The 23,863-nt window shown below is 45.0% G+C and overlaps 1 protein-coding gene across 1 annotated transcript in view; it reads left to right on the top strand.

The window, feature by feature from the left end:
* pals1a (protein associated with LIN7 1, MAGUK p55 family member a) overlaps nucleotides 1–20,388 on the top strand; it is a 53,056-nt gene extending 32,668 nt beyond the window's left edge. The window contains exons 5-17 of the mRNA XM_060051144.1: nucleotides 351–458; nucleotides 2,403–2,480; nucleotides 2,712–2,852; nucleotides 3,171–3,332; nucleotides 12,983–13,060; nucleotides 13,191–13,374; nucleotides 14,540–14,611; nucleotides 14,704–14,775; nucleotides 16,374–16,541; nucleotides 16,622–16,711; nucleotides 18,180–18,292; nucleotides 18,395–18,505; nucleotides 18,679–20,388. Coding sequence (XP_059907127.1) covers nucleotides 351–458; nucleotides 2,403–2,480; nucleotides 2,712–2,852; nucleotides 3,171–3,332; nucleotides 12,983–13,060; nucleotides 13,191–13,374; nucleotides 14,540–14,611; nucleotides 14,704–14,775; nucleotides 16,374–16,541; nucleotides 16,622–16,711; nucleotides 18,180–18,292; nucleotides 18,395–18,505; nucleotides 18,679–18,855 — 1,554 coding nt within the window. The 3' untranslated portion in view covers nucleotides 18,856–20,388. The remainder of the gene's footprint in view (nucleotides 1–350; nucleotides 459–2,402; nucleotides 2,481–2,711; nucleotides 2,853–3,170; nucleotides 3,333–12,982; nucleotides 13,061–13,190; nucleotides 13,375–14,539; nucleotides 14,612–14,703; nucleotides 14,776–16,373; nucleotides 16,542–16,621; nucleotides 16,712–18,179; nucleotides 18,293–18,394; nucleotides 18,506–18,678) is intronic.
* Nucleotides 20,389–23,863: the final 3,475 nt, after the last annotated feature.

The following is a 23,863-nucleotide window of genomic DNA, read 5'->3' as shown; positions in this document are numbered from 1 at the left end:
ATCCTCTAGTCTGGTAGACCTTTGTTCTCCTGGGTCTTTAGTGATCCTCTAGTCTGGTAGACCTTTGTTCTCCTGGGTCTTTAGTGATCCTCTAGTCTGGTAGACCTTTGTTCTCCTGGGTCTTTAGTGATCCTCTAGTCTGGTCGACCTTTGTTCTCCTGGGTCTTTAGTGATCCTCTAGTCTGGTCGACCTTTGTTCTCCTGGGTCTTTAGTTTCCTAACAGATCCGGTCCTCACGCCACGGGGATGGTTACCACCTGTGATGCTAACCACTGTTACCCTGTACCTCAGAGTTGGGCTTTAGTGCTTTAAAGAATGTTGATTCTTTTGACACCCATCTCCATGTCCAGGCTGACTTCCAGTCTGCGCTCAGGATCCACAATGCTGTGGCCAACAGCATGCACCGCCCCTCCCCGCCATATCCACACACGCACCAAGCGCTGCAGCTGACCATGGAGGTAACAATAACTCACTCATGCACACGCAAGAATTTTGCTTCTCTTGCTATTGTTACTAAGAATGGAAATAGTTGAGAGCAGTGGTTCTCTTTATTACACGTACCACCTCAGAAAATATTTGTTGCCCCAAGTACCACCGCTATGACCAGGGTATCCCGCAACACTTTACAGCGTTTTTTCATTTTTGTTGTAAATATTATACAAAAGTAAAAAGTAATCGAACTTACTGTAATTTACTAATTTAGGGGGGTTAATTACCCTTCAAGGTCTCGGATTTCCAAAATAATTATCCATTTAAGTGTATAGACATACATAGACAATTAAATACACTTTACAACCTAGTTTGTTCATAGGTTTAGGATAAATAAGAACTCCAGAATTACGGCACCAACCGAAACGCAACTGTCCTTCTGTGTATTCTGTAAGGCTGGGGGTAAACGATTATTTATCAAACGATTAATCGGGCGATTATTTTATCGATTAGTCGACTAATCTAATGACCAATTGGACGTTTTTTTTTTTTTTTTTTCTGTTGCTCGATTAATAAAAACCATAATGTATCTCAAATAAATACCAAAAAATTCTTAATAATATACTTTATTTAATACGGAACCCGTAAAGGGACATGAAAAAAATGTGTGCGCATACTCTCTTGCGCTCCGCCTCCAACTACGAGATGGTTAGTTACATCTTTCCTGCTGTCGGCTCCCAGACCGAGGAGCACAGGTGATACGTTCCCTCCAGGTCCGATGCGCTCTCGGGGGCAGCATGACCCTTCACTTTTGCCGCTTTTCCACCGCACATGTAGCTCGACTCGACACGACACGACACGACTCGACACGGTAGCAACACGGGTGCTTTTCCACCGCAAATAGTACCTCCTGGACGTGGGCGGGGTCGGCTGCGCGAAAGGGCCGTGACGTATTTGTGTACGCGACGCAAACAACACATACGCAACCCACACATGGACAGAACCCACATAACAACAATGGAGGACATCGATCACATTACTATTATTAGCCGGCATGTTGAAGAAGTTGGAGAAGTGGAACATGTTGGCTGCGGCGCTGCTATGGATGTTACCAGCATGGTTGCCATGTCGCTCTCGTGACTTCGTCACACTCTCTGGCCAATCAGTCGCCGGCCGTCTGCCGACGTCACCTTTTAGCATCGGCTCAGCTCGCTTGGTACCTAGAGCGAGTAGGTACTAGAAAAAGCAGCCACTTCAGGTACCAGATACCATGGTACCGCGGTGGAAACGCAAAAAATGCGAGCTGAGTCGAGTCGTGTCGAGTCGTGTCGAGCTGGTACCATGCAGTGGAAAAGCGGCATTTGACCGACAGTGAGTCTGCTTATAGGTCGGAATATGATGGAATGAAGCGGCCACCGATTCTTGACAGGCTGGGTATTTTATTCTTACACACAACCGGACTCGTTCATGACTTCACTAGACTGACACGCACGCTATCGCTCGCTCTCCTCGCTCGTCCACCTACTCGCTGACGACACACACACACACACACACACACACACACACACACACACACACACACACACACACACACACACACACACACACACACACACACACACACACACACACACACACACACACACACACACACACACACTGCCAGTGATATGCGCACGATGTTTCCCCATGCTCATGAGATACTTTCTCGTTTGAGATGCTCCAACATTGCCAAGAGTGCAAATCACAACACCTTTCCGTTTAGGACTTAACTTGAAGTATTTCCATACCTTTGATGATTTCGTGCGCGGACATTTTCCTTTATTGTGACTTTCGTCCATTTCTCCGTCGAAAATCGTCGACGGAGAAATTTGACGTCGACGAATTTTTGACGTCGACGCGTCTACGTCATCGACGCATTGCTACAGCTCTAGTATTCTGTTATGTCTACGGTTTGTTTCCATTGGGAACAGGTGGAGGGTTTGGTCCAGTCCAGTCAGAATAAAGATGGCTTAGAGCTGCAGAGTCTACTCTCTGACACACGTGTGCAGGTAAATACTCACTCACTCACTCACTCACTCACTCACTCACTCACTCACTCACTCACTCACTCACTCACTCACTCACTCACTCACTCACTCACTCACTCACTCACTCACTCACTCACTCACTCACTCACTCACTCACTCACTCACTCACTCACTCACACACACTATACTAGACCCATGACTCAGTCACTGGGCTCTCCAGTGTCAATGTGTATTGTGTGCTTGTATGTGCAGGCTCTGCTCGTGGCTCATGACGGCGTGGCAGAGAGGGAAATGCAGCTGGAGCCGGTGTCCCCTGCAGGGGAGACTGTGACCCAGTGGGGCGGGGAGACAGTGAAGATAGTGCGCATTGAGAAGGCCAGGGACATACCACTGGTAAGAATGAGTGAGGGTCGAGGGTTGGCTGCTGAGCATTCAACACACTTTGATACAATACGCAGAGCTGATGGCTGCTATGTGGAAAGACTTCGGAAATCAATTCTGACACATAGCATTTGGGTAAGGCTCCAGTAGGTTTGTTGGTCACTGGCTCACACTCACTCTTTGGCTGGCTGGATAATTTTTTTAATTTGAAGTTAAATACATAATTCATATATATGGCATAAAATCCAAATATTGTATAATATCTTGTTTTAACATAAAAAAAAAGCTGGTCTGTGGTTTCAGAATGGTTGTTTGTGTTGTGTCTCCCAGGGCGCCACGGTGCGTAACGACATGGACAGTGTGGTGATCAGCCGGGTGGTGCGCGGGGGCGCTGCGGAGCGCAGCGGCCTACTGTCCGTGGGCGACGAGATCCTGGAGATCAACGGGGTCGAGATCCGGGGAAAGGACGTGAACCAGGTGTTTGATATACTGGTGAGAAGGCTGGGTTATTATCACATAAAGCACTGACCTATTCATGGTTAATGTTCATAATGGTTTATTAGTGTGGTTGCAAAGCAAGCCACACTATTGTTACCTTGTGTCTTATTATTTTCCTTTCTCTTCTCTATTTTTTTACTTTTACGAAGGACCCATAATGTCCTTCGGGATAGATTTTGCTGTACCATGAATGTTTTGGAAAACCCTGAACTGTAAACCAAAATGACCAAAATAATATGCCAATTAGCTTCCAGTGTTCAACTCATCACAAGTCCGCTTCAGAGAACCCAAGAGGCCTAATCAAGACACCCCCAACCCCCCTTAGGGAATGTGAAAGGTGTTGATAGCTAACAATATTACGTCACTGGGTACATTTCAAATAACCACTGTGGTTAGTTTTTGTATTGCAAGTCTGTTTGGGAAAAAACGCGGGGGTGAACTAATATAAACCGCTCGTAAGCAGGCCTCCAAAAAGTAAAGAACCTCTTAAGCCACAGGGGGCACTATGCTTCGGTGATGTTACTGAACACTTGCTCACTAAATAACAAAGCCCTACTCATTTATGATATTATTTTGGATAAAAAGCTTGACTTCCTATGTCTGACAGACATGGCAGAGCCAGCAGGACTTTGTAACCCTCAACGAAGCCACTTCCCCAGACTATCAAAAACCCTGTAGCCCTGGCCCCGGTGGTGGGCTAGCTGTCATTCACCGATCGAATTAACAGGTCAAAGAATTCCCAGTTAGCTCCACTTCATTTGAGTCTCCATTTCGCACTGGCAGGTGCTACACCGCTTCAAGGTCTGCTTATCTACCGGCTACCCCTAAAGCCTCCACCCACTTTCTTGTCAGAGCTTTCTGGGTTGCTCGCCACCATCTGCCCTTTGTACCCATCTTCCATTCTGTTGGGTGACTTTAAAGGTCCCATGACATGCTATTTTATGTATTCTTTAATATAGGTATTAGTGGGCAACTAACACAGTATTCAAAGACGTTCCCTAAATTCAGCCGTGGTGCAGAGTTACAGCCACTCCGAGCCAGTCGCACATTGAGCTTCCCCCAAATGCGCTGTTTCGGTGGGCGTGTCAAGGAGGAGGGTGGGGGTGTGGCCCTGAGCAGCTTGCAGCCACGGTACCATGCGCTCTGTTTACAGTGGATGTATCGCAATGGCGAGGCGCACACAGCCTTTAGCCGTGTTCTGTAAATATTCTAGAACACACGGGAGTCCTGGAGCTCTATATCTAAATATTATCATATAGCCTACACAGATATCTATATCATATAATATATATTATCACGGCCAAAAGCTGTGTGAGCCGATATTATGAATCTCAAACGACCGCGTTGGGTTCTCCGACGTTCCTGGTTCTTCAACGTCCACATCAATGTGAATACACACACTGTAACGCAAGTGTTTCTTGTCGGTTCTTTGACGTGTCTTGTCACAACGAGACTGTCGTGGGGGTTATCTGAGCCATGGTTGAGAAGGAATTGGGGGAAAGGAACTTTGGTTTGACTCGCTGAAGTACATGAACTGCGACATGCCGCCGGTTGCCGCGAGGCACCATCGCCCGGCAGCGGGCAGCCGGCAGCAGGCAGCGCGCGGTTCAGTCGACTTCAGGTTGATGTGAAAGTGGAAGAACCAGAGACGTCGCAGAACCCGACAAAGTCGTTTGTGATTCATAATATCGTCTGGAGGCGCACACAATATGTTATATGATATAGATATCTATGTATTATATGATATTATTTAGATATAGAGCTCCAGGACTGTAACGCAAGTGTTGTACACTTCCTTGTTATTTGGATAACCGTTCTGCTGTTGGTGTGATGGCGCATAACACGTCGGACTCTCGTATCTGGTATTTCTACAACGAGACTCGTATTGGGGGTTATCTCAGCCAAGGTTGAGAATGAATTGGGGGGAAGGACCTTTGGCTTTGACTCCCTCAAGAACATGAACCACAACATGGAGGCGAAAGGGATTGTTGGCGGCGAATGTCTCCCGCTTGAGCCCCGCTGAGGGACCACCGCCGGAGGCGGAGGTGCATAAGCGCTGCCCGGCAAAGATCCCTTTCTCCTCCTTGTCGTGGTTCATGTTCTTGAGGGAGTCAAAGCCAAAGTTCCTTCCCCCCAATTCATTCTCAACCTTGGCTGAGATAACCCCCAATACGAGTCTCGTTGTAGAAATACCAGAGACGAGAGTCCGACGTGTTATGCACCATCACACCAACAGCAGAACGATTATCCAAATAACAAGGAAGTGTACAGCACTTGCGTTACATTCCTGGAGCTCTATATCTAAATAATATCATATAATACATAGATATCTATATCATATAACATATTGTGTGCGCCTCCAGACGATATTATGAATCACAAACGACTGTCGGGTTCTGCGACGTCTCTGGTTCTTCCACTTTCACATCAACCTGAAGTCGACTGAACCGCGCGCTGCCTGCTGCCGGCTGCCCGCTGCCGGGCGATGGTGCCTCGCGGCAACCGGCGGCATGTCGCAGTTCATGTACTTCAGCGAGTCGAACCAAAGTTCCTTTCCCTCAATTCCTTCTCAACCATGGCTCAGATAACCCCCACGACAGTCTCGTTGTGGAAATACAAGACACGTCAAAGAACCGACAAGAAACACTTGCGTTACAGTGTGTATTCACACACACACACACATGTGGCGCTCGCACGGTCGAGTCTCATTGGCGGGCCAACGTCTCTGGGCGGGCCAGGCAGAGTAAGGGGAGGAGCTGAGATTCCTGATGACGTCATGAGCACAGACATTCCAAATCAGCGCGCTCGAGCCTCCGTTTTTTCAAAGGCGAGCAGAACAGCTAGTGCTAGTTTTACACCAAACGCATGTTTTAGCCACTGGGGGACCATAGGCAGGCTAGGGGAACTCATATTTATGTTAGAAAACCTCCCAAAGTGAGATTTTCATGTCATGGGACCTTTAACATCCATGTGGACTCAGCTAACTGCCCCTTTGCTTCTGATTTTATGTCACTATTGGACTGTCTTGGTATTGCCCAACATGTGCTTGATCCAACTCATACCAAAGGGCACACCCTTGACCTTGTGTGCTCCACTGGAATCAGCCCCTGTCATCTCCAGTGTGATGACCTGGCTATATCTGACCATCTTGCCATCTCATTCTCTGTTCCTGTGTATTTACCCAGTCAGCCCAGGAAACGAACCATCACATTCCGGAAAACCAACAGGTGTGCGCATCCCTGTAAATTCCAAACTCGAGTGATCGAAGGAATTCCTCGAGGATCAATCGAGTACTCGTTTAATCGAATCTATTTTTATAATGCAACGCATCTGCAGCAGGAATAGGCCTGATGATGAACGGCAATATTACCTACCAAACATGTAATGCTTATTCTCCATCAAAACAGTCAGTTATTAGAGTATTCGTTATTTATTTTTGCAAACGTTCAAAACACATTTTCCTTACAAAAATAAATATGCGTCTCACAATTTAAATCAACGCCTGTAACAGTTTAAAAAAAACAAAAACGAAACAAGTAGCCTAACCATTGCAAATAATTTAAAGCTGCAAATAAAACGGCAGCAAATGGACTATGGAAATACACGGCCGGTATTACAGCTGCATCTTGCGGTGGTGAAAATAGCCGACACACTTGGTTGCTGCGGGTCTGCTTTCCCGAACTCACCGTTGTGTTTCAGGAGCATATTTTGCCGCATAGTACTTGTAGTACTCCGGTAGCTCGATTTCGCTTGGCATATTTTACATTTCACCTTATGATCTGCTATTTCAATTCTTCGCTGCGCTTTGCTTTAACCGCCATCTCTTAACTTTTTTAATTCTGGCGTGCCTGCACACGGCACGGAACGCGCCACGGAACGCGGGGGTGGCGCGCTCCGTGCGCGCTCCGTGCGCAGATTTGATATTACTATTTCTACCGTTCGGAATTGAATACAGTTTGATGGTTGAATAAACCATGGACTAGACACTGCCTCCACCTCGTATTAGAGAACATTATAAGATATAACATCACGGCCAAAAGCTTTGTGCGCCTCCGAAATATTATGAACCGTAACGACTGCGTGGGGGGGGCGGACATGACATGCTATTTTATGTATTCTTTAATATAGGTATTAGTGGGCAACTAACACAGTATTCAAAGACGTTCCTGAAATTCTGCCGTGCAGCCACGGTACCATGCGCTCTGTTTACAGTGGATGTATCGCAATGGCGAGGCGCACATAGCCTTTAGCCGTGTTCTGTAAATATTCTAGAACACACGGGAGGCATGTCGCAGTTCATGTACTTCAGCGAGTCAAAGCCAAAGTTCCTTTCCCCCAATTCCTTCTCAACCATGGCTCAGATAACCCCCAATACAGTCTCGTTGTACAAGAGACGTCAAAGAACCGACAAGAAACACTTGCGTTACATTGTGTGTGTTCACACACACATGTGGCGCTCGCACGGTCGTGTCTCATTGGCGGGCCAACGTCTCTGGGCGGGCCAGGCAGAGTAAGGGGAGGAGCTTAGATGCTTTGTGACAGACCAAGACATTCCAAATCAGCGCGCTTGAGCCTCTGTTTTTTCAAAGGCGAGCAGAACAGCTAGTGCTCGTTTTACACCAAACGCTGGGGGACCATAGGCAGGCTAGGGGAACTCATATTTATGTTAGAAAACCTCATAAAGTGAGATTTTCATGTCATGGGACCTTTAATGTTTTATGTTTGGGTCTCGCGGAGTGAGAAACCTTGAAGTTAATGTGGAGTTACCGTTATTACTATACCTACCTACCGTTTCGATTTACAATTAATATTCCTACCGTTCAGAATTGAATACAGTTTGATGGTTGAATAAACCGTGGACTAGACACTGCCTCCGCCTCGTATTTGAGAACATTATAATATATAATATCACGGCCAAAAGCTGTGTGCACCTCCGGAATATTATGGACAGAATTGCAACCCTTTGGTTGCGACAGTTTTTAAGCACACTCCACAAATTACGTGATTTTGTAATTCGTCAGACAACTTATATCCAAACCATTTCCATACTATGGAGCCGTTGGTCTTTCGCTTGCAAACAAGCTCCTCGGAGCTGCATGCGCAGGCGGACTCCATAGCTGTGTTCGAAATCATTCCCTATCACGGATATAGGGTGCTCGCCATTTTGTAGTGGTGTTCGAATTCTCAGTGGTTAATTTCATTCACAATATAGTGCACTTAAAATACCCAATGAATAGTGAACGATTTCGAACACGGCTCATGAGTCAGTGGAGGGGGGGGGGAAGGCAGAGACTGTGTGTGACTGTGAGCCGTAGGCAGAGCAGGAGAGACATAAGCAGAGTTACGAAATAGCAGGCGGCAGGCGCGGTTCGAAACTGGTGTTATTTGGAACAAATGTGCTGTAATTTCAACGCAAATTAAATTACATCGATATTGACGATATGGTCTCGTTTCATATCGCGTTTGAAAAAATATCGATATATTTTATATATCGCCCAGCCCTAGCCCACGGCATGCGTTAGTGGCGCTGCACAGAAAATTTATACATTTGCTTCAGAAAACTTTGTTTGTGTGTGTATATGCAAACTCGAGTTTGCCTGTCCACCAACCGAGTTCATTTGTAACGAGGAGTACTCGAGTAATCGATTCCTCACGCCCATCCCTACTTGGTGTCCAAAGCTAAGACCTCTTCCAGCAAGCTGGATCCTATGCCTACCACCTTGGTGAAGACCTGCCTCCCTGTCATCTGTCCCTTTATTGCCGCCATCATCAACTGCTCACTGGACTCTGGTGAGGTGCCTTCAGGTTTCAAAATAGCAGCAGTTATTCCCAACCTGCTAAAGCCTGGTCTGGACCCTGACGACCCAAACAACTATCGTCCGATCTCCAACCTTCCTTTTCTAAGTAAAATCCTGGAACGAGCAGTGGCTTCCCAGCTCATGGTGGGACATCACATGTCCCAATATGAGCTCTTTGAACTAGGGCTGCAACAACGAATCGATAAAATCGATAAAAATCGATTACTAAATGCGTTGGCAACGAATTTGGTCGTCGATTCGTTGTGTCGCGCGATTAATAAGTTACTCGTAGGCGCAGCACTGTTTACAGCCAGCCGCCGACATGTTGGTTCATGGTGCATGCACGCCCACAGCAAGCTTTAGGCCCCGTCCACACGAAGCCGATTTCATGGCGAAACCGCAAAGGTCTTGTACGGTTCGGCCTTCCGTCCACACGAAGCCGGCGAATCCGCTGACCGAAACCGCAAACTTCTGAAACCACCCTCGGAGGTGGTTTCAAATCTATCCGGTTTCGTTTTGGTTTCGTGTGGACGCCTGAAACCGACTGAAACCGCAAACCATGACATCATCGCCCCACCCCTCGACCTCCTAGCCAATGGCTCTTAAGCCCGCGGAGTCTCAGAAATCACAACAAAAAAGATGATGGCGGACTACAAGCTTGTAATCGTTCTGCAGCATATCATGTCCCTTGTTGGGTTGCTAAGCCATTATTTATTGAGAATCTAGTTCGCCATCGTAGAAGAGCTGTTTGTTTGTGTTGTTAGTGGTTCGGGGGGCAGCCTTTATGCGCATGCTCGCCTCTTCTTCTTCTGGATGTGTACCAGAAGCAGCGCCCCTTATGGGCCTGGAATGTTTACTACAGCGTTTCTACAGATCTATCCGGTTTCGCTTGGCTTCGTCTTTACGGAGATACTTCGAAACCGGATAGTTCGAAACCGTAACGGTTTCGCCCGTTTCGGCTTCGTGTGGGCGGGGCCTTAGTGTAAGCGACCACAGCTTGTATTTTGGTCGTATCTTAACACTGGACTGTAGGCCTACATAGAAGTGTTGTACCTTCACTGTCTTTGGGTTAAAAAAAACTCCTTCAACTCAGTATAGTCCAACCGAAAACTGTCAGCTGCTGCTGCTGCAGACGTTGTGCAGACGGGCTCGGAGTCGGCACCGCGTGCATCAACAGTCATTCAAAGCAGCGGTAGTAATCACACAACCGGACGGTGTAGAAAGTCCCGTCAGTTAAAAATAGTAATGCAGTTTTTAAATCCATGTTAAAATCGGCAGGATATAGAGCTAGTTAGCTTAAAAAAAACAACTGACCAATGGTCTCACACACAGTGTCAAATGTGATGTGTTCAGGTCGGCTCAGTAATATGATTGATGCGTTCAAATGCAACAGAAAAAAAATAATAATAATTGAGATTTTGGTGAAAAGTTGTTTTCCCAGTAATATAAAATAGATAGTAAAGATAGAATTATGACCTGTTTAATGTCCTATCTAGAACTATCATCATCTTATCAGCAATTAAAGCAATATTACAAGTTCTATTTCAAGGAGTCTCGAAAATGGTATCAATAGGTTTGACCGGTTAACCATGGACATCGCTTGTATACATATAAAAGTATATCATACATTGTATGTTTTTTTTGTGTTATCCCAGTTATGTTTTTTTAATTGTTTTATTATTTAATATTACTTCAAATAGTTCTGGGACGTTGGAGCAATAACCTGGTGTTTTTACACTTCAGTCTGCACTGTGAATTTGAAGTAATGTTCAGTTTTTGAATAAAGATGCGGCAATTTTTATTTTTTATTTTTTATCCGATTCATCGATTAATCGAAAAAATAATCGACAGATTAATCGATTATTCAAATAATCGTTAGTTGCAGCCCTACTTTGAACCCCTCCAATCAGGCTTCAGAATTCGACACAGTACTGGACCGCCCTCATTAAAATCACCAACGACCTTCTTACTACCGCCGACAATGGCCTCATCTCCATTCTCATCCTCCTCGATCTCTCTGCAGCCTTTGACACAGTGTCCTATTCCATCCTCCTTACCCGTATCTCTGAGCTCATCGGCCTCAGGGGCTCAGCTCTCCTGGTTTCAGTCCTACCTTTCCAACCCGCAAACAACATGTCACCCTGAAAGATGCCTGCTCCACCCTGGCTGCAGTCAATCATGGCGTACCCCAGGGATCTGTGCTCAGCCCTCGCCTCTTCACCATATACATGCTGCCCCTTGGCCGAATTATTCTTCACCACTGCTTTGCTGATGACACTCAACTATACATCAGCACCAAACCCTCCACTCAACTACCGCCTGGTCCACTCATCAACTGTCTGCAAGAACAAAAAACCTCGATGACCTCCAACCTCCTCAAACTGAACAGCAATAAAACTGAGCTCATGGTGATGGCCCCCAATCCACTGCTTGGGAAGGTTGGGGATCTTCTCCTGGAAGTGGATGGCTGCTCCATCACTCCATCCCCCCATCACCCGTAGTCCGCAACCTGGGTGTCATCCTAGACCCCACCCTATCATTCCAGTCCCACATTAATAACGTCACAAGATCTGCATTCTACCACCTGAAGAACATCGCACGACTCAGACTCAGTTACTGAAACCCTGATCCACTGCTTCATTTCTACCCGCCTGTACTACTGCAACGTCATACTCACCGGCCTCCCCTCTAAAACCCTGAACAGACTGCAATATGTGCAGAACTCAGCTGCCAGGGTCTTAACTGGCGTTAAGCCCTGGCAGCACATCACCCACACCCTGATGCAGCTCCAATGGCTACCAGTCAAGTTCCGCATTTAATTAAAAATTCTACTCCTCACATACAAGTCCCTCCATGCTCTGGCCCCCCGTTACCTCTCTGACCTCCTCCACCCCTACACCCCCCTGCGGTCCCTCAGGTCCTCTGACAAGAACCAGCTGGTAATCCCAATCTAGACTCAAGACCTTTGGGGATAAGGCCTTTTGCGTGTCCGCCCCCACTCTGTGGAACCAGCTCCCCCCCACATCCGCTGTGCCCCTTCCAAGGAGACTTTCAAAAAGTACACGAAAGCACACCTTCTCTCTGAGGCCTAGGGCCTCTAACTCACAACCCCACCCAGCGCCTTGCGCATTTGCACTCTCAATCACTCACCTACACACACACCCTACCTCCCACTCTCCCACAATGGTTGTTCAAGCAATCTCATTTCTGCTTCAAAGCGGCCCGGGGACTTGGAACTCTGCGTGCTCGCTCATTAGCCTTGCTATTATTAGCACGTTAGCATGCTCACTAAATATTACACACGAAGAGTTGGAACAGCCACACACATTTTCTTGCACACATTTCTAGTTACATAAGTTGCCCTTGAAATGTTGGTGGACAATGGGGTGGTTGGGTACCCTACACGACTATGATATTAGTATAATGCAGAGAAGGAAGGACATAACTGACGAAGCAGTATGATAAAATGTCATGCATTTTTTGACATACAAGCATGTATCTTTTAGATTTATCTTCACGTAAGCAAAAGTCCCCAACTCCCTGTATCAGAAAGAAGCAGTGGCGTCGTACTTTGAAGAAAGGAAGGGGAGAGAGAGTTTTTTTATCAAGGACCCGACGTTCACGACTTTGGAACATTTTGAACCACTACCTACGAACAGTCTTTGATAGTGGTCTCATTCACATTATGCGGTAGTTTCAATCAGACATTTTGAAAGCAACATGTAAGCCTTTGTTCTGCAGACAAAATATTGTCCGTAGAATAATAATTGGTTGACTTCAGGTGTTAAATCAGGTTGCTTTTGAAGATCCAGGGTCAATTTGAATACTGTCCCGTGTGTCTCACAGGCGGACATGCACGGCATCCTCACCTTTGTGCTGATCCCCAGCACAGAGGGTAAACCTCCTCCCATCAAGGAGACAGTGGTGAGTTGACAACCCGCTCTGAAATGTCTTTAAATCGGTGGCCTGAAATGTCTTTAAATCTGTGGCCTGAAATGTCTTTAAATCGGTGGCCTCATCTATATAACCATCCCTCTCATATCCCTTTGGCCAGATTCACGTGAAGGCCCATTTTGATTACGACCCCTCAGACGACCCCTACGTACCCTGCAGAGAGCTCGGACTGTCCTTCCAGAAGGGAGACATCCTCCACATCATCAGTCAGACGGATCCCAACTGGTGGCAGGCGTACCGTGATGGTGACGAGGAGAACCAGCCCCTGGCCGGACTGGTCCCCGGTACGGCCACACCGCTACAATCATGAGGCTAGATCTGGGTCGCATTTAGCTGACCTTAAACTGTGCCATCAATGAAGAGAATACAATGAGAGGCATCAACCAAAATGGGCATTATGGAAGGCAATAGTGCAATATGGAAATATGTTGAAGAGGGAGGAGCAGTGTTTGTTTTATTTTATCATTAGCATTATACTGTCCTGCAGTCGGTTGCACCAGCAGAACGTAAAGCCGATCATAAGTTCGGGTGTAAAGTCCGCCTTAACCCTACGCTCAACGTAGCTAGTGTCAAACTAAAGGTGTTCTAAATTTTGGTTGCACCACCATAACTTAAGTTGTAACGTTACTAGTAGTGCATAAATTGTACCAGTGTCGCTTTTAATGACGTTTAGATAATTTTAAGCCAATCATTGACAGCTAACAATGTAAACAGGAAATACCGGCAAGTTTCCACCTTATCCGAGTGAAGACGCGTTAGCACCCAAATGAGAGGGCAAACAAAACAGTTTCAGTCATTTATTCTCTAAAATTTGCTTGGACGGTATATGCGTGAGGTTAAGCTATTTGATGGCGGATTTTATAATAAATAAATAAATATAATATTCCGCCCGGCAAAACCGAAATCGCGCATATAATTCAATATCATAATAAAGAAATGGATCGATACGGTCACGGACAATCCGTTCCCGGCGCAAACCGCGTTGAAACTCCTCTTCCCATTGCTCAAAACGAATAGCCATCTTTACCCTGCGTTAGTGTTGAAATCTTTTTACGTTTTTTTCTTTTAACGGTTCTTTATCGTTAGTATGGAACTTACACCAGCTAGAGGGGAGGTGTAAAAGATAAGTTATAACTTCTTGGTGCAACTGCTATTTTTTTAGTAGAGTGTAAAGTCGAACGTTTGGGTGATTTACGTTCAACGTAGCCTAAGTGGGACCTTACGTTCTGCTGGTGCAACCAGCTGCAGTAGCGTGGAAAAGCAAAATTAGACTTTATAGTGTTGAGCTTTCTTTTACAGCGCTTATTAAAAGGCCACAGTTTCCTGCTAAACGTGGTAGAGTATGTACCAAATGTGTTTCTGTATCTGTAAGCACCATTTGTTTCTTCGTCCTCCTCGTTCACCAACACAACAATGTGACTGTATGGTTTTGCTTTTCCGTTGATGTAGGCAAAAGTTTTCAGCAGCAGAGAGAGGCAATGAAGCAGACGATTGAGGAGGACAAAGAACCAGAGAAGTCTGGTCAGTTTTAAAGACAAACCATTCAACTGATAATAATAATAATATATATAATGAATGAAGTAAGTAAGTAATCCATTTTGGGATCCCTATAGGAAAGCTCTGGTGTGCAAAAAAGAACAAGAGGAAGAGAAAGAAGCTGCTTTACAATGCCCACAAGAACGAAGGTAGGTCTGCTGACTCCTTGTGTGGCATTTCTTGTTCCAACATTTAAAGTTGTCATGTGCAACATTTTAACTAGCTCATAGCTGCAAGTAACCCAAACATATATATAGTCAATGCTGATTGAGGGGAAAATGGGAATACAATTCACATCCTGTCCTCACATCCTATCCAGCTGATAGTGTTAGCTTCTGCCACTCCTATCCATCTGATTGGATTAGCTTCAGCCACTCATATCCATCTGATTGGATTAGCTTCAGCCACTCCTATCCATCTGATTGGATTAGCTTCAGCCACTCCTATCCATCTGATAGTGTTAGCTTCAGCCACCCCTATCCATCTGATTGGATTAGCTTCAGCCACTCATATCCATCTGATTGGATTAGCTTCAGCCACTCATATCCATCTGATTGGATTAGCTTCAGCCACTCCTATCCATCTGATAGTGTTAGCTTCAGCCACTCCTATCCATCTGATTGGATTAGCTTCAGCCACTCCTATCCATCTGATAGTGTTAGCTTCAGCCACTCCTATCCATCTGATTGGATTAGCTTCAGCCACTCCCATCAAGAGGGCCGTACTCCCATTAGCAAACGTGTCTTTGTCTTCAAACAGTTATTGTAGAAATGTAAAATGGCATGGCCTGTACTACGAACCTTGATTAGTGGGTTAGCGAGGTACGTTGCGCTCAAAGCCTGGGTTAGCTGGGACACGAAATTCGATCTCATTTAGCGTCGCTGTATCACCATGCTTACTTATGCTCGATCCCTTGGCATTGCCTGAGAATATTCTTTAGGAGAGAGACAGGTTCTCATCAGTGGGTATTTGCTATTTGATCGTCCTTGTTGGACCTTATGTAGACAATGCTTACTGTTGCGCATTGTGTCTCTGTGAGAGAGTGGTAGAGTGGAGGTAGCGGTTTAATCTTGAATTTCTGCGAGGAGGGTTTCGACTCCCGAGTGACACGCATTTATGTGAAGCTTAAAAGTCCCAATTCTCATGCATATGGAATACTTGTTCACTAAAGGTTATGGAATTATATTTTTGTGCTTATTTCGAACTTGAACCCATATTTTCAAGGCCGTGCTGGCACCACATATATGGGGGTAAAAGGCATGATGATAGACCGGCGAGATGTTAACCCCGGTCGTTGGCGTTTATACTAATCCACTACGCCAGCTGTGTTCGTACTGCAATCCCCACTAGAAACGGTCCGGACACGTTCCAGCTGAGGGCTCAAGATGTGCATAATTATAAGTTATGAATTGTAAAAATGATTATGCAACCTTTAAAAATAGAAGAGGCAAGTATCGTAAACAAAGTGCCGGTTTGGGGACGGTTCCGTGCCGCTACCGTATCCCGTGGAATAGCCCACATTGACTATAATTGTTTCTATTGTCTTCGGGGACCGTTTTATGTTTTTATGACGGTTCTGGTGGAAATTGGCCTTAACTTGGCATGGCTGAGGGTTCTGAATGGGAACAGCACATGGGTAGTTCTCACGGGTCTGCTTTTATGCTACTTCTTTGTATTCCTTCCTTTAATTTCTGTGCCTTACTTTGGTTTTGTTTGGTTTTTAAATTCAACTTTTGTTACATTTTAGATAATGACATTGAAGAAATTCTCACCTATGAGGAAATGGCCCTGTACCATCAACCAGCCAACAGGAAGCGGCCGATTGCACTGATTGGTCCACTGAGCTGTGGCCAGGCGGAGCTTAAGCAGAGACTGGTCAACAGCCAACCAGAGCGCTTCGCTGGGGCTGTCCCTCGTAAGAAAAACAACCAGATTATTTTCATGCTTTAAATGACGATGTCAAAATAAATTGCCATTTTGTTTTGTATGTTCCAGACACTACAAGGAGTCGTCGCGATGGAGAGTCGGGTGCGCGAGACTACCATTTTGTGTCTCGTCAGGCATTTGAAGCAGAATTAGCCGCCGGTAAGGGCAATATGCAATTCAGATTTGAATGTATTTTAATCTGATTGGTCGAACTCATAGTAGTAATCTTTGTCAAAATTCTCAAGCTACTATTTTCGACCGCAGAGTAAGATCCCGCATGATATAAGTGTCCTGTTTGACGTGAGGACAGAGATATGGACAATAAAGAGCGCTGGGGTAGCGAAGGATGGTAGGCGCGACTTCAAATAAAAATAAACTAAGCTTTTGCCAGGATTGCTTTTTTGTCCAGGATACCAATGATCTCCATCATTAGACACGCCATCCAAGTTCAGTTCCACTACTCCCGTCCCACAACCCTCTTGCGCTGGAATTACTCCTGCTCAACCAGGGCACACTGCAAAGTCAAGGGTTTTCTTTCATGAACAACAATTGACATGAGGGTCACCGGTTTAATCTGGGCCTTCATTGGGATCCATATGGCTTCCCGTCTTACAATAAAAACTTTTTTTTTTCCAGCAAACAGCTTCAAAAACATGTTTTCTGGAAGTTTACTTGTTGGGAAAACACCATAATATGTCTCCTTTAACGTTTATGAAACTTTTTGAAAAATGTCCCCTCTTGGACCAATAATGTTCGTCTGTTTTTCTTATCTGTACAGTGACAATTTTCAAAAATCTTAAAAAGGTTCTTCAGTTCCAAAGCTTAATATTGAACACAAATTGGTAAACATGATCTATGGACTTCTTGGATCTTAAATTTAGTCAATATTTTTGATAGCATAAAAAATGGCAGAGTTATGTGGAAATCTAAATCTATCAATATTCAATCAATTACACTCTGTCCATCGCACATCTAAGTGGACACGCCTACCTTGTGATGTCAGAAGAGGCAGATTTTCAAAACGTCTTGTTATGAGTAATCACACTCACACCTGGTGGTATAATGGGTCACCTTTAACATGAGGATAAAGTTTTTGCATCAATATCCAGCTCTCACCAGGGCTCAGTGGTGCAGCTCTCTCACCAGGGCTCAGTGGTGCAGCTCTCTCACCAGGGCTCAGTTGACCTGGGCCAGCTGGTTCTTCTCCTCCGTTCAGTCAGGTGGACCATGTACCGTGATCATTTTGCCATGTTTATCTACGTGTACGTGAACAAGAGTCCTGCCTTGGTACGTGTAATCATTTCGGTTAACTGTTGATCCTTAACACACTAACGTTACGATTAGATCCCATAAGGAAAAGACCGGTTTAAAACGAAATCGTTCCAACAACACATCCTCCTCTCTCTGTGTCATTACCGTCTTTGAGTTGGATTCTAGCGCCAGGAGGGTGAGTTCAATCACTGGATCCGTCCCATGGCAGATCAGCCATTCCACCATCGCCGTCATTTAGCGTCATACACCACATACCTATCCCCAGTGTTCAGATAGAGTAGAATGAAAAGAAGGAAGATGTTTTTGTACAATATCTCATACCTTATAACCATTTTAATAACCTCCTGAATTCCAGGTAAACTGATAGAATCTGGCGAGTTTGAGAAGAACTTGTATGGGACCAGTTCAGACTCTGTGAGACAAATCATCAACACTGGAAAGATCTGCCTTCTCTGTCTGCATACACAGGTTGGTAGATATGCCAAAAACATTGGTTTGGTCATGTCATCACGATCATTGGCTGATTATGACTACTTGGTGTTCAAATTTTTTTTGTTCTTACTTTCTCAGTCTCTGAAGATATTGAGGAGTTCAGACCTGAAGCCCTACATCATCTTCATCGCCCCACCTTCACAAGAGAGACTGAGGGCCCTCTTGGCCAAGGAAAACAAGAACCCCAAGGTAGCAGTCTGTCAGTTGGGCCATTTTCATCCTCCCCAACTCTAGTAGAAAATGCTCTGTCCTGTATCAGGAGACTCTGATCCACTCTTGAAGAGGCTCCTGATTATAAGATCTAAATGTGAGTGTAAGACGTCCATTTTAACACGTTGTTCTCCTTGTGGTGTGGCCGGCAGCCCGAGGAGCTGCGCATCGTGATCGAGAAAGCACGGGAGATGGAGCAGAGCTGCGGCCACCTGTTTGACGCGGTCATCGTCAACACAGACCAGGAGAAGGCCTACAGCGAGCTGCTACGCCTCATCAACAAGCTGGACACGGAGCCGCAGTGGGTCCCCTGCTCCTGGCTCCGTTGATCTCCTCCTGCTGTCCAACCATATATATATATATATATATATATATATATATATATATATATATATATATATATATATATATATATATATAAAAAATACACACACACTGTCCTATTTAGATCAGGAGACTCGCTCACTTCTTTGAGTTGGTTTATACGGAGATGCACTTGGCCATTGAAGCAGGCTGCTTCACGAGTGCTAGGACAGACCTCAGACTCTGATGTTAGAAGACGGTGCCCCTTTAGTTATCTTGTTGCCCCAGGAAGAACGGAACAGGGTGTTTCTAACCGACCGTTTGAAAGGAATACGACGTGATGCATTTTACTTCAAATTGAGGACATACTAGAAATACTTTCTCAATGATCCTCATTTCCACTGAGGAGTGGCCTTATGTTTCATAGTCTCTGAAATAACAGTTTTCACGTTGGCACACAAATATTGATTTGATAAAAATGTGATGCCTTTAGTGTTACTTCACTTCACCTTTCTATTTTAGATTCACAGACATCTTCTTAAGTCGCAAGTAATCTTTGTAAAATCCAATGGCTTTTAAAGCAATTTTAGCAATTACAACGGCAACCTGGATTTATTCCACATTGTTGGGTTAGTCTTGTCCATAAAGAGGCCTTAGTGCACAGGAAATGTGAAACTCTTAACCCACCACTTTTTTGTTTTTGTTTTAGTCTGTTTTGTGGAATGAAAGCAGATGCTGCTTAATCTGTGAATACACAAGTGTTTGCCGGCATATTACTGGCATGCTTGTCAAACCCCTCATTACTACTTGCATAAAGCCTGAACACGCATCTGTGCCTGATATCATTCTCTTGCACTACAAAGTCTTTTTTTCCTCAATTCACAAACACCACTGCCATCTGGCCTGGACAGACTGCCTGCCACACTTCTGTTCACACACAGCTCAGTCTAGGACCCAGGATATACAAATCTATTTATAACCATAGGACTTGGATTCATTTGTCCTATGTTTCTGCTTATGGCAGTCGCCCTGACCTGAGCAGTGGTTTGTCTTATATTGCAATATTCCCCTTAATTGCCTTCATTCGTATCATGCCCCGAACCCCTCTATGAAATACATGCGTTTAGCCTGGGTGGGAAGTAGTAGTTTTGAAATGTTTGATCCTTCCTATATTCTGGGAGTTTGTATGAATGTGTCACTGTGTGCAAGTTGTCTGTTTGTCCTGTGGAAATGTGGGCGCGTGTCTCCCCGTCAGTCTCTGTTGAAGTATTACCTGAAGTAGATCTGACACCTTATCACTGTTGTTATCACTGAGTAGAACAATTATATATTATATTATATATATATATTTGTAATAATAAATAGATTTATGAAGTTCTGTTATGCATGGATTGCTGGCTCCGTCTCCCTGGCTGGTTTGTGTCCCGATGGGGAGGCTGGGCTAAGTGGAGTTCAGCTGTTTTGAATGTAAAGTAGAATATTCAAATCACTTCCTGTTTATTGGACATCACATTCTTTTTTCTATGACTATTCACAATAAATAGATGATCGCTAGTAAACCTGGTTTCATTGCATTAACTTATTGGAAATTGGGTAATGTGTCTTGTTGCTGTAACTGTCTTTTCAATGTAGATTATACATTATAATTACAAATGATTAATTGATAAATAAACTGAGGTATGACTTAAAAGAAAATGATTTGTAAAGATTAAAGAGTGCATATGTATGGATACAGCCAATAGCACCTCCAAACAATTAGCCCCGATGTTCCCATAACCCTATGTTCTCAGATTTCTACGAATTTATCAAATTTAGGCCCTATGTTCGTACATTTCCAAGAATTCTACCTCTGCCTGGTAGTTAAGGGTTCACCACTCATTCCCGCGGCTGACTTTTTGAAGGAGCTAGCTAACTTCACAAAATCGGCCCGTGCAACAAGCAACGCCTTTAAGGTGGGAACAGTCATGCGGTTCCTCTCGTCAGTCCAAGTAGTATTGTTCATTATGGAAAATATCCTCTCAACGTGAGCATTTGTGCCAGGCAGACGGACGGCAAACTGATTTTGTACGGAATCTCCCTGCTTCCGAAATGCGTGAACATCTCCGCCCAGCGTTATCTGGTTTCCATCAGCATTCCACTGCGACCATCCCTGTTGTGTATTATGGAAGAAATTAACCCTATATTCTATGGCAAATTTTGATTATTGTCAAGCATATACATGTATTAACGGTGGAAAATAGCTAGTCACAGTGGCGCCAACTTCAGGTCAATATTGGGGGGTCATAAATATTTCGTTCAAATGTGTTCCACCAAAAAACAGGCTATAATACTTCTCCAAAGTCCTAGTTTCAGAATTTTAGGTTCAGAACAGTAGTTCATTAATTATTTATGTATTATTTATCTGTATTTGATTTGATTTTTTTCAAAATTTGGTTGTGAACTTGTGATGTATGATTTAACCATTCTATCAATTCAGGAATGCGTTTCACAAGTGCGTTACGAGTGGCGGGGCTCGCACTTATTTTCCATAAACATGCCCGCATAAATGGGAATAGGCCTAGCTTAATTACATTTCAGTCATAATTTAGAAATTGAAAACGCATATTGGCCTTAAACATTAGCTTATTTAACAAGGCCTAAATTGCAAGGCCATTCTTTTGGGAACCAAAGGTAACGCCAGACACCCGTAGGCTATTCTTAATTCATTGTAGATCTAAACATTGTCGAGCAATTAGATTAAACATTGAATGAACGTCGTTTATTACAATTGTTCCATTCTATTGTGTTGCGCTGATAAACTCACATCACCTCACCCAAGTCTCGCAAAACAGCAACAGACTCTAGGCTATATTATCTTGAGAATAAGAACCACTGAAGAGGCAACATATAATCAGCAGTGTTTTGACAATTAAAAGAGAAACACACATAGACAGTCATAAAAGCCTTTGCCTGAATAACCATTTTAATATTAGCCTATATTTAATTTACCATTCTTCATCGTAGGTTAAAGCCCATAAAACTTGTGGGGCGGCACAACATTGACCAGCAATAGCGGCCGGTAACGATTGCAAACTCACATTTTGTAGCCTAACATTAAAATATCAAGTGCATTAATAGAGGACAAGTGGTCAATATTTTTAACAGTAGCAATAACAAATGTTAACATGAAAACGAATTAAATGTGTGCAAAAGAACATTCACAGGCAAGAGAAGTAGCCTAAACTTCAATAGAGTACATATTAAACGAATAGGCAATTGATACAATCAGAAATATAGGCCTATCAAATTCCTTACTTATTAAAACTCAAAACTCAACAAACTCAAATCTCAACAAGTGCAATTAGGCCACATTATCCAGTAGGATGGAAATGTTTCCCCTAAAACTTTGAGAATGTATTTCTCCTCTGGTCACCCGCATCAATGAACTCATTTGTAACTTTTTTTAAATCAATCAGATCTGTGCGTCGCTTATGTGTGTGAAGTAGGGCCAAGTGGTTGTGTATTATGGAAGAAATTAACCCTATATTTTATGGCAAATTATGATTATTGTCAAGCATATACGAGCTGTCATGGTGCTCCGCAGATAGGTCTTCAGTCTGCGTCATCCACTGAATGACCTCTTCGCTCTGCACGTTGTGACTGGAAGGGTGTAAAAAAGCTTGACGGTCTTCACAAGCTCGCTGAACAGTTCCATCAGCCCAAGTTCCAATGCCCTGATGTCGTGCATTGAGCGTATATTTGCACTGCGCGCTCTGCACACATCGCCAAACATATCCAGCTGCACCTCCAAGCGGCCCATATCCAAGTCTTTGCTGTCCCACACAGGAGCGCCGGTCTCGCAGTTGATTTTCCCCACCACTGCACGCTCAAAGAGTTCGATTCGGTTGAAAGCCTCAGATGAGAACCGGTTGTCAAACAGGCAATGCAGCTGTCGAGAACCTCTAAATGCAGTCTACGAAAGTAATCCTTGGCACCACCAGAGAATGTAGATGCGTTGACGGCAGTGTCTCCGTCGTGGAGTCTGTGTGGAGCGGGCCGCAGACATTTTTTGGAGCCTTAGGATCACCTACAGTGGGACTCTACTGTGCGCCCTGAACCACATTTTGGTAGAACGCTCTGAAGGAGGCAGCACTTCACTTTGACTGCAAACTACAAAGCAGGACGTCGATTTTTTTTTTACTCTTTTGGTGACTTGATAGCTACGTTCACCTCTTCCATGGGGTACATGACATCCACCAACAGCCGCAGTGTAGAGTAGAAGGAGAATATCCATAGTTGTTTCAAGAAACCACTGCATTTGCTACCCGCATCACCATTAGACCTCTCCTGGAACCGTCACCTTATCGTGGTGGAGAGGTTTGCGTGTCCCTGTGAACCTGAGAGCTGTGTTGTCTGGAGCCTTGTGCTCCTGGTAGGGTCTCTAATGGCAGAGTGGTCTCAGGTGAGGGGCCAGACTAAGAATGGTTCACAAAACTCCAATGAATAACGAAAAAAGAGGAGATGTGACCCGGCCCGGAGGAAGCCCGGGGCCCCCGTCTGGAGCCAGGCCCAGACGGAGGGCTCGATGGCGAGCGCCTGGTGGCCGGGTTTGCCACGGAGCCGGTCGGGCACAGCCCGAACAAACTACGTGGCACCCCCCCTCTCTTCAACCCATGGGCCCACCACCTGTGGGAAGACCCGTTGGGGTCGGGTGCGCAGCCACATGGGTGGCAGCGAAGGTCAGGGGTCTCGACGGACCAGACCCGGGCGGCAGAAGCTGGCTCTGGGGACGTGGAACGTCACCTCGCTGTGGGGAAAGGAACCGGAGCTTGTGAGGGAGGTGGAGCGCTATCAGTTAGATCTGGTGGGGCTTACCTCCACGCACAGTCTCAGCTCTGGTACCGTACTCCTGGATAAGGGTTGGACTCTATTCTTCTCCGGAGTTGCCATGGGCGTGAGGCGCCGGGCGGGTGTGGGGATACTCATAAATCCCCGGCTGAGCGCCGCGGTGTTGGAGTTTACCCCGGTAGACGAGAGGGTCGCCTCCCTGCGCCT

Source organism: Gadus macrocephalus, chromosome 5 (genome assembly GCF_031168955.1).
Source record: "Gadus macrocephalus chromosome 5, ASM3116895v1".
Classification (NCBI taxonomy): Eukaryota; Metazoa; Chordata; class Actinopteri; order Gadiformes; family Gadidae; genus Gadus; species Gadus macrocephalus.
The sequence above is the reverse complement of the archived record's forward strand: the minus strand, read 5'-3'. Positions and strand labels throughout refer to the sequence as shown.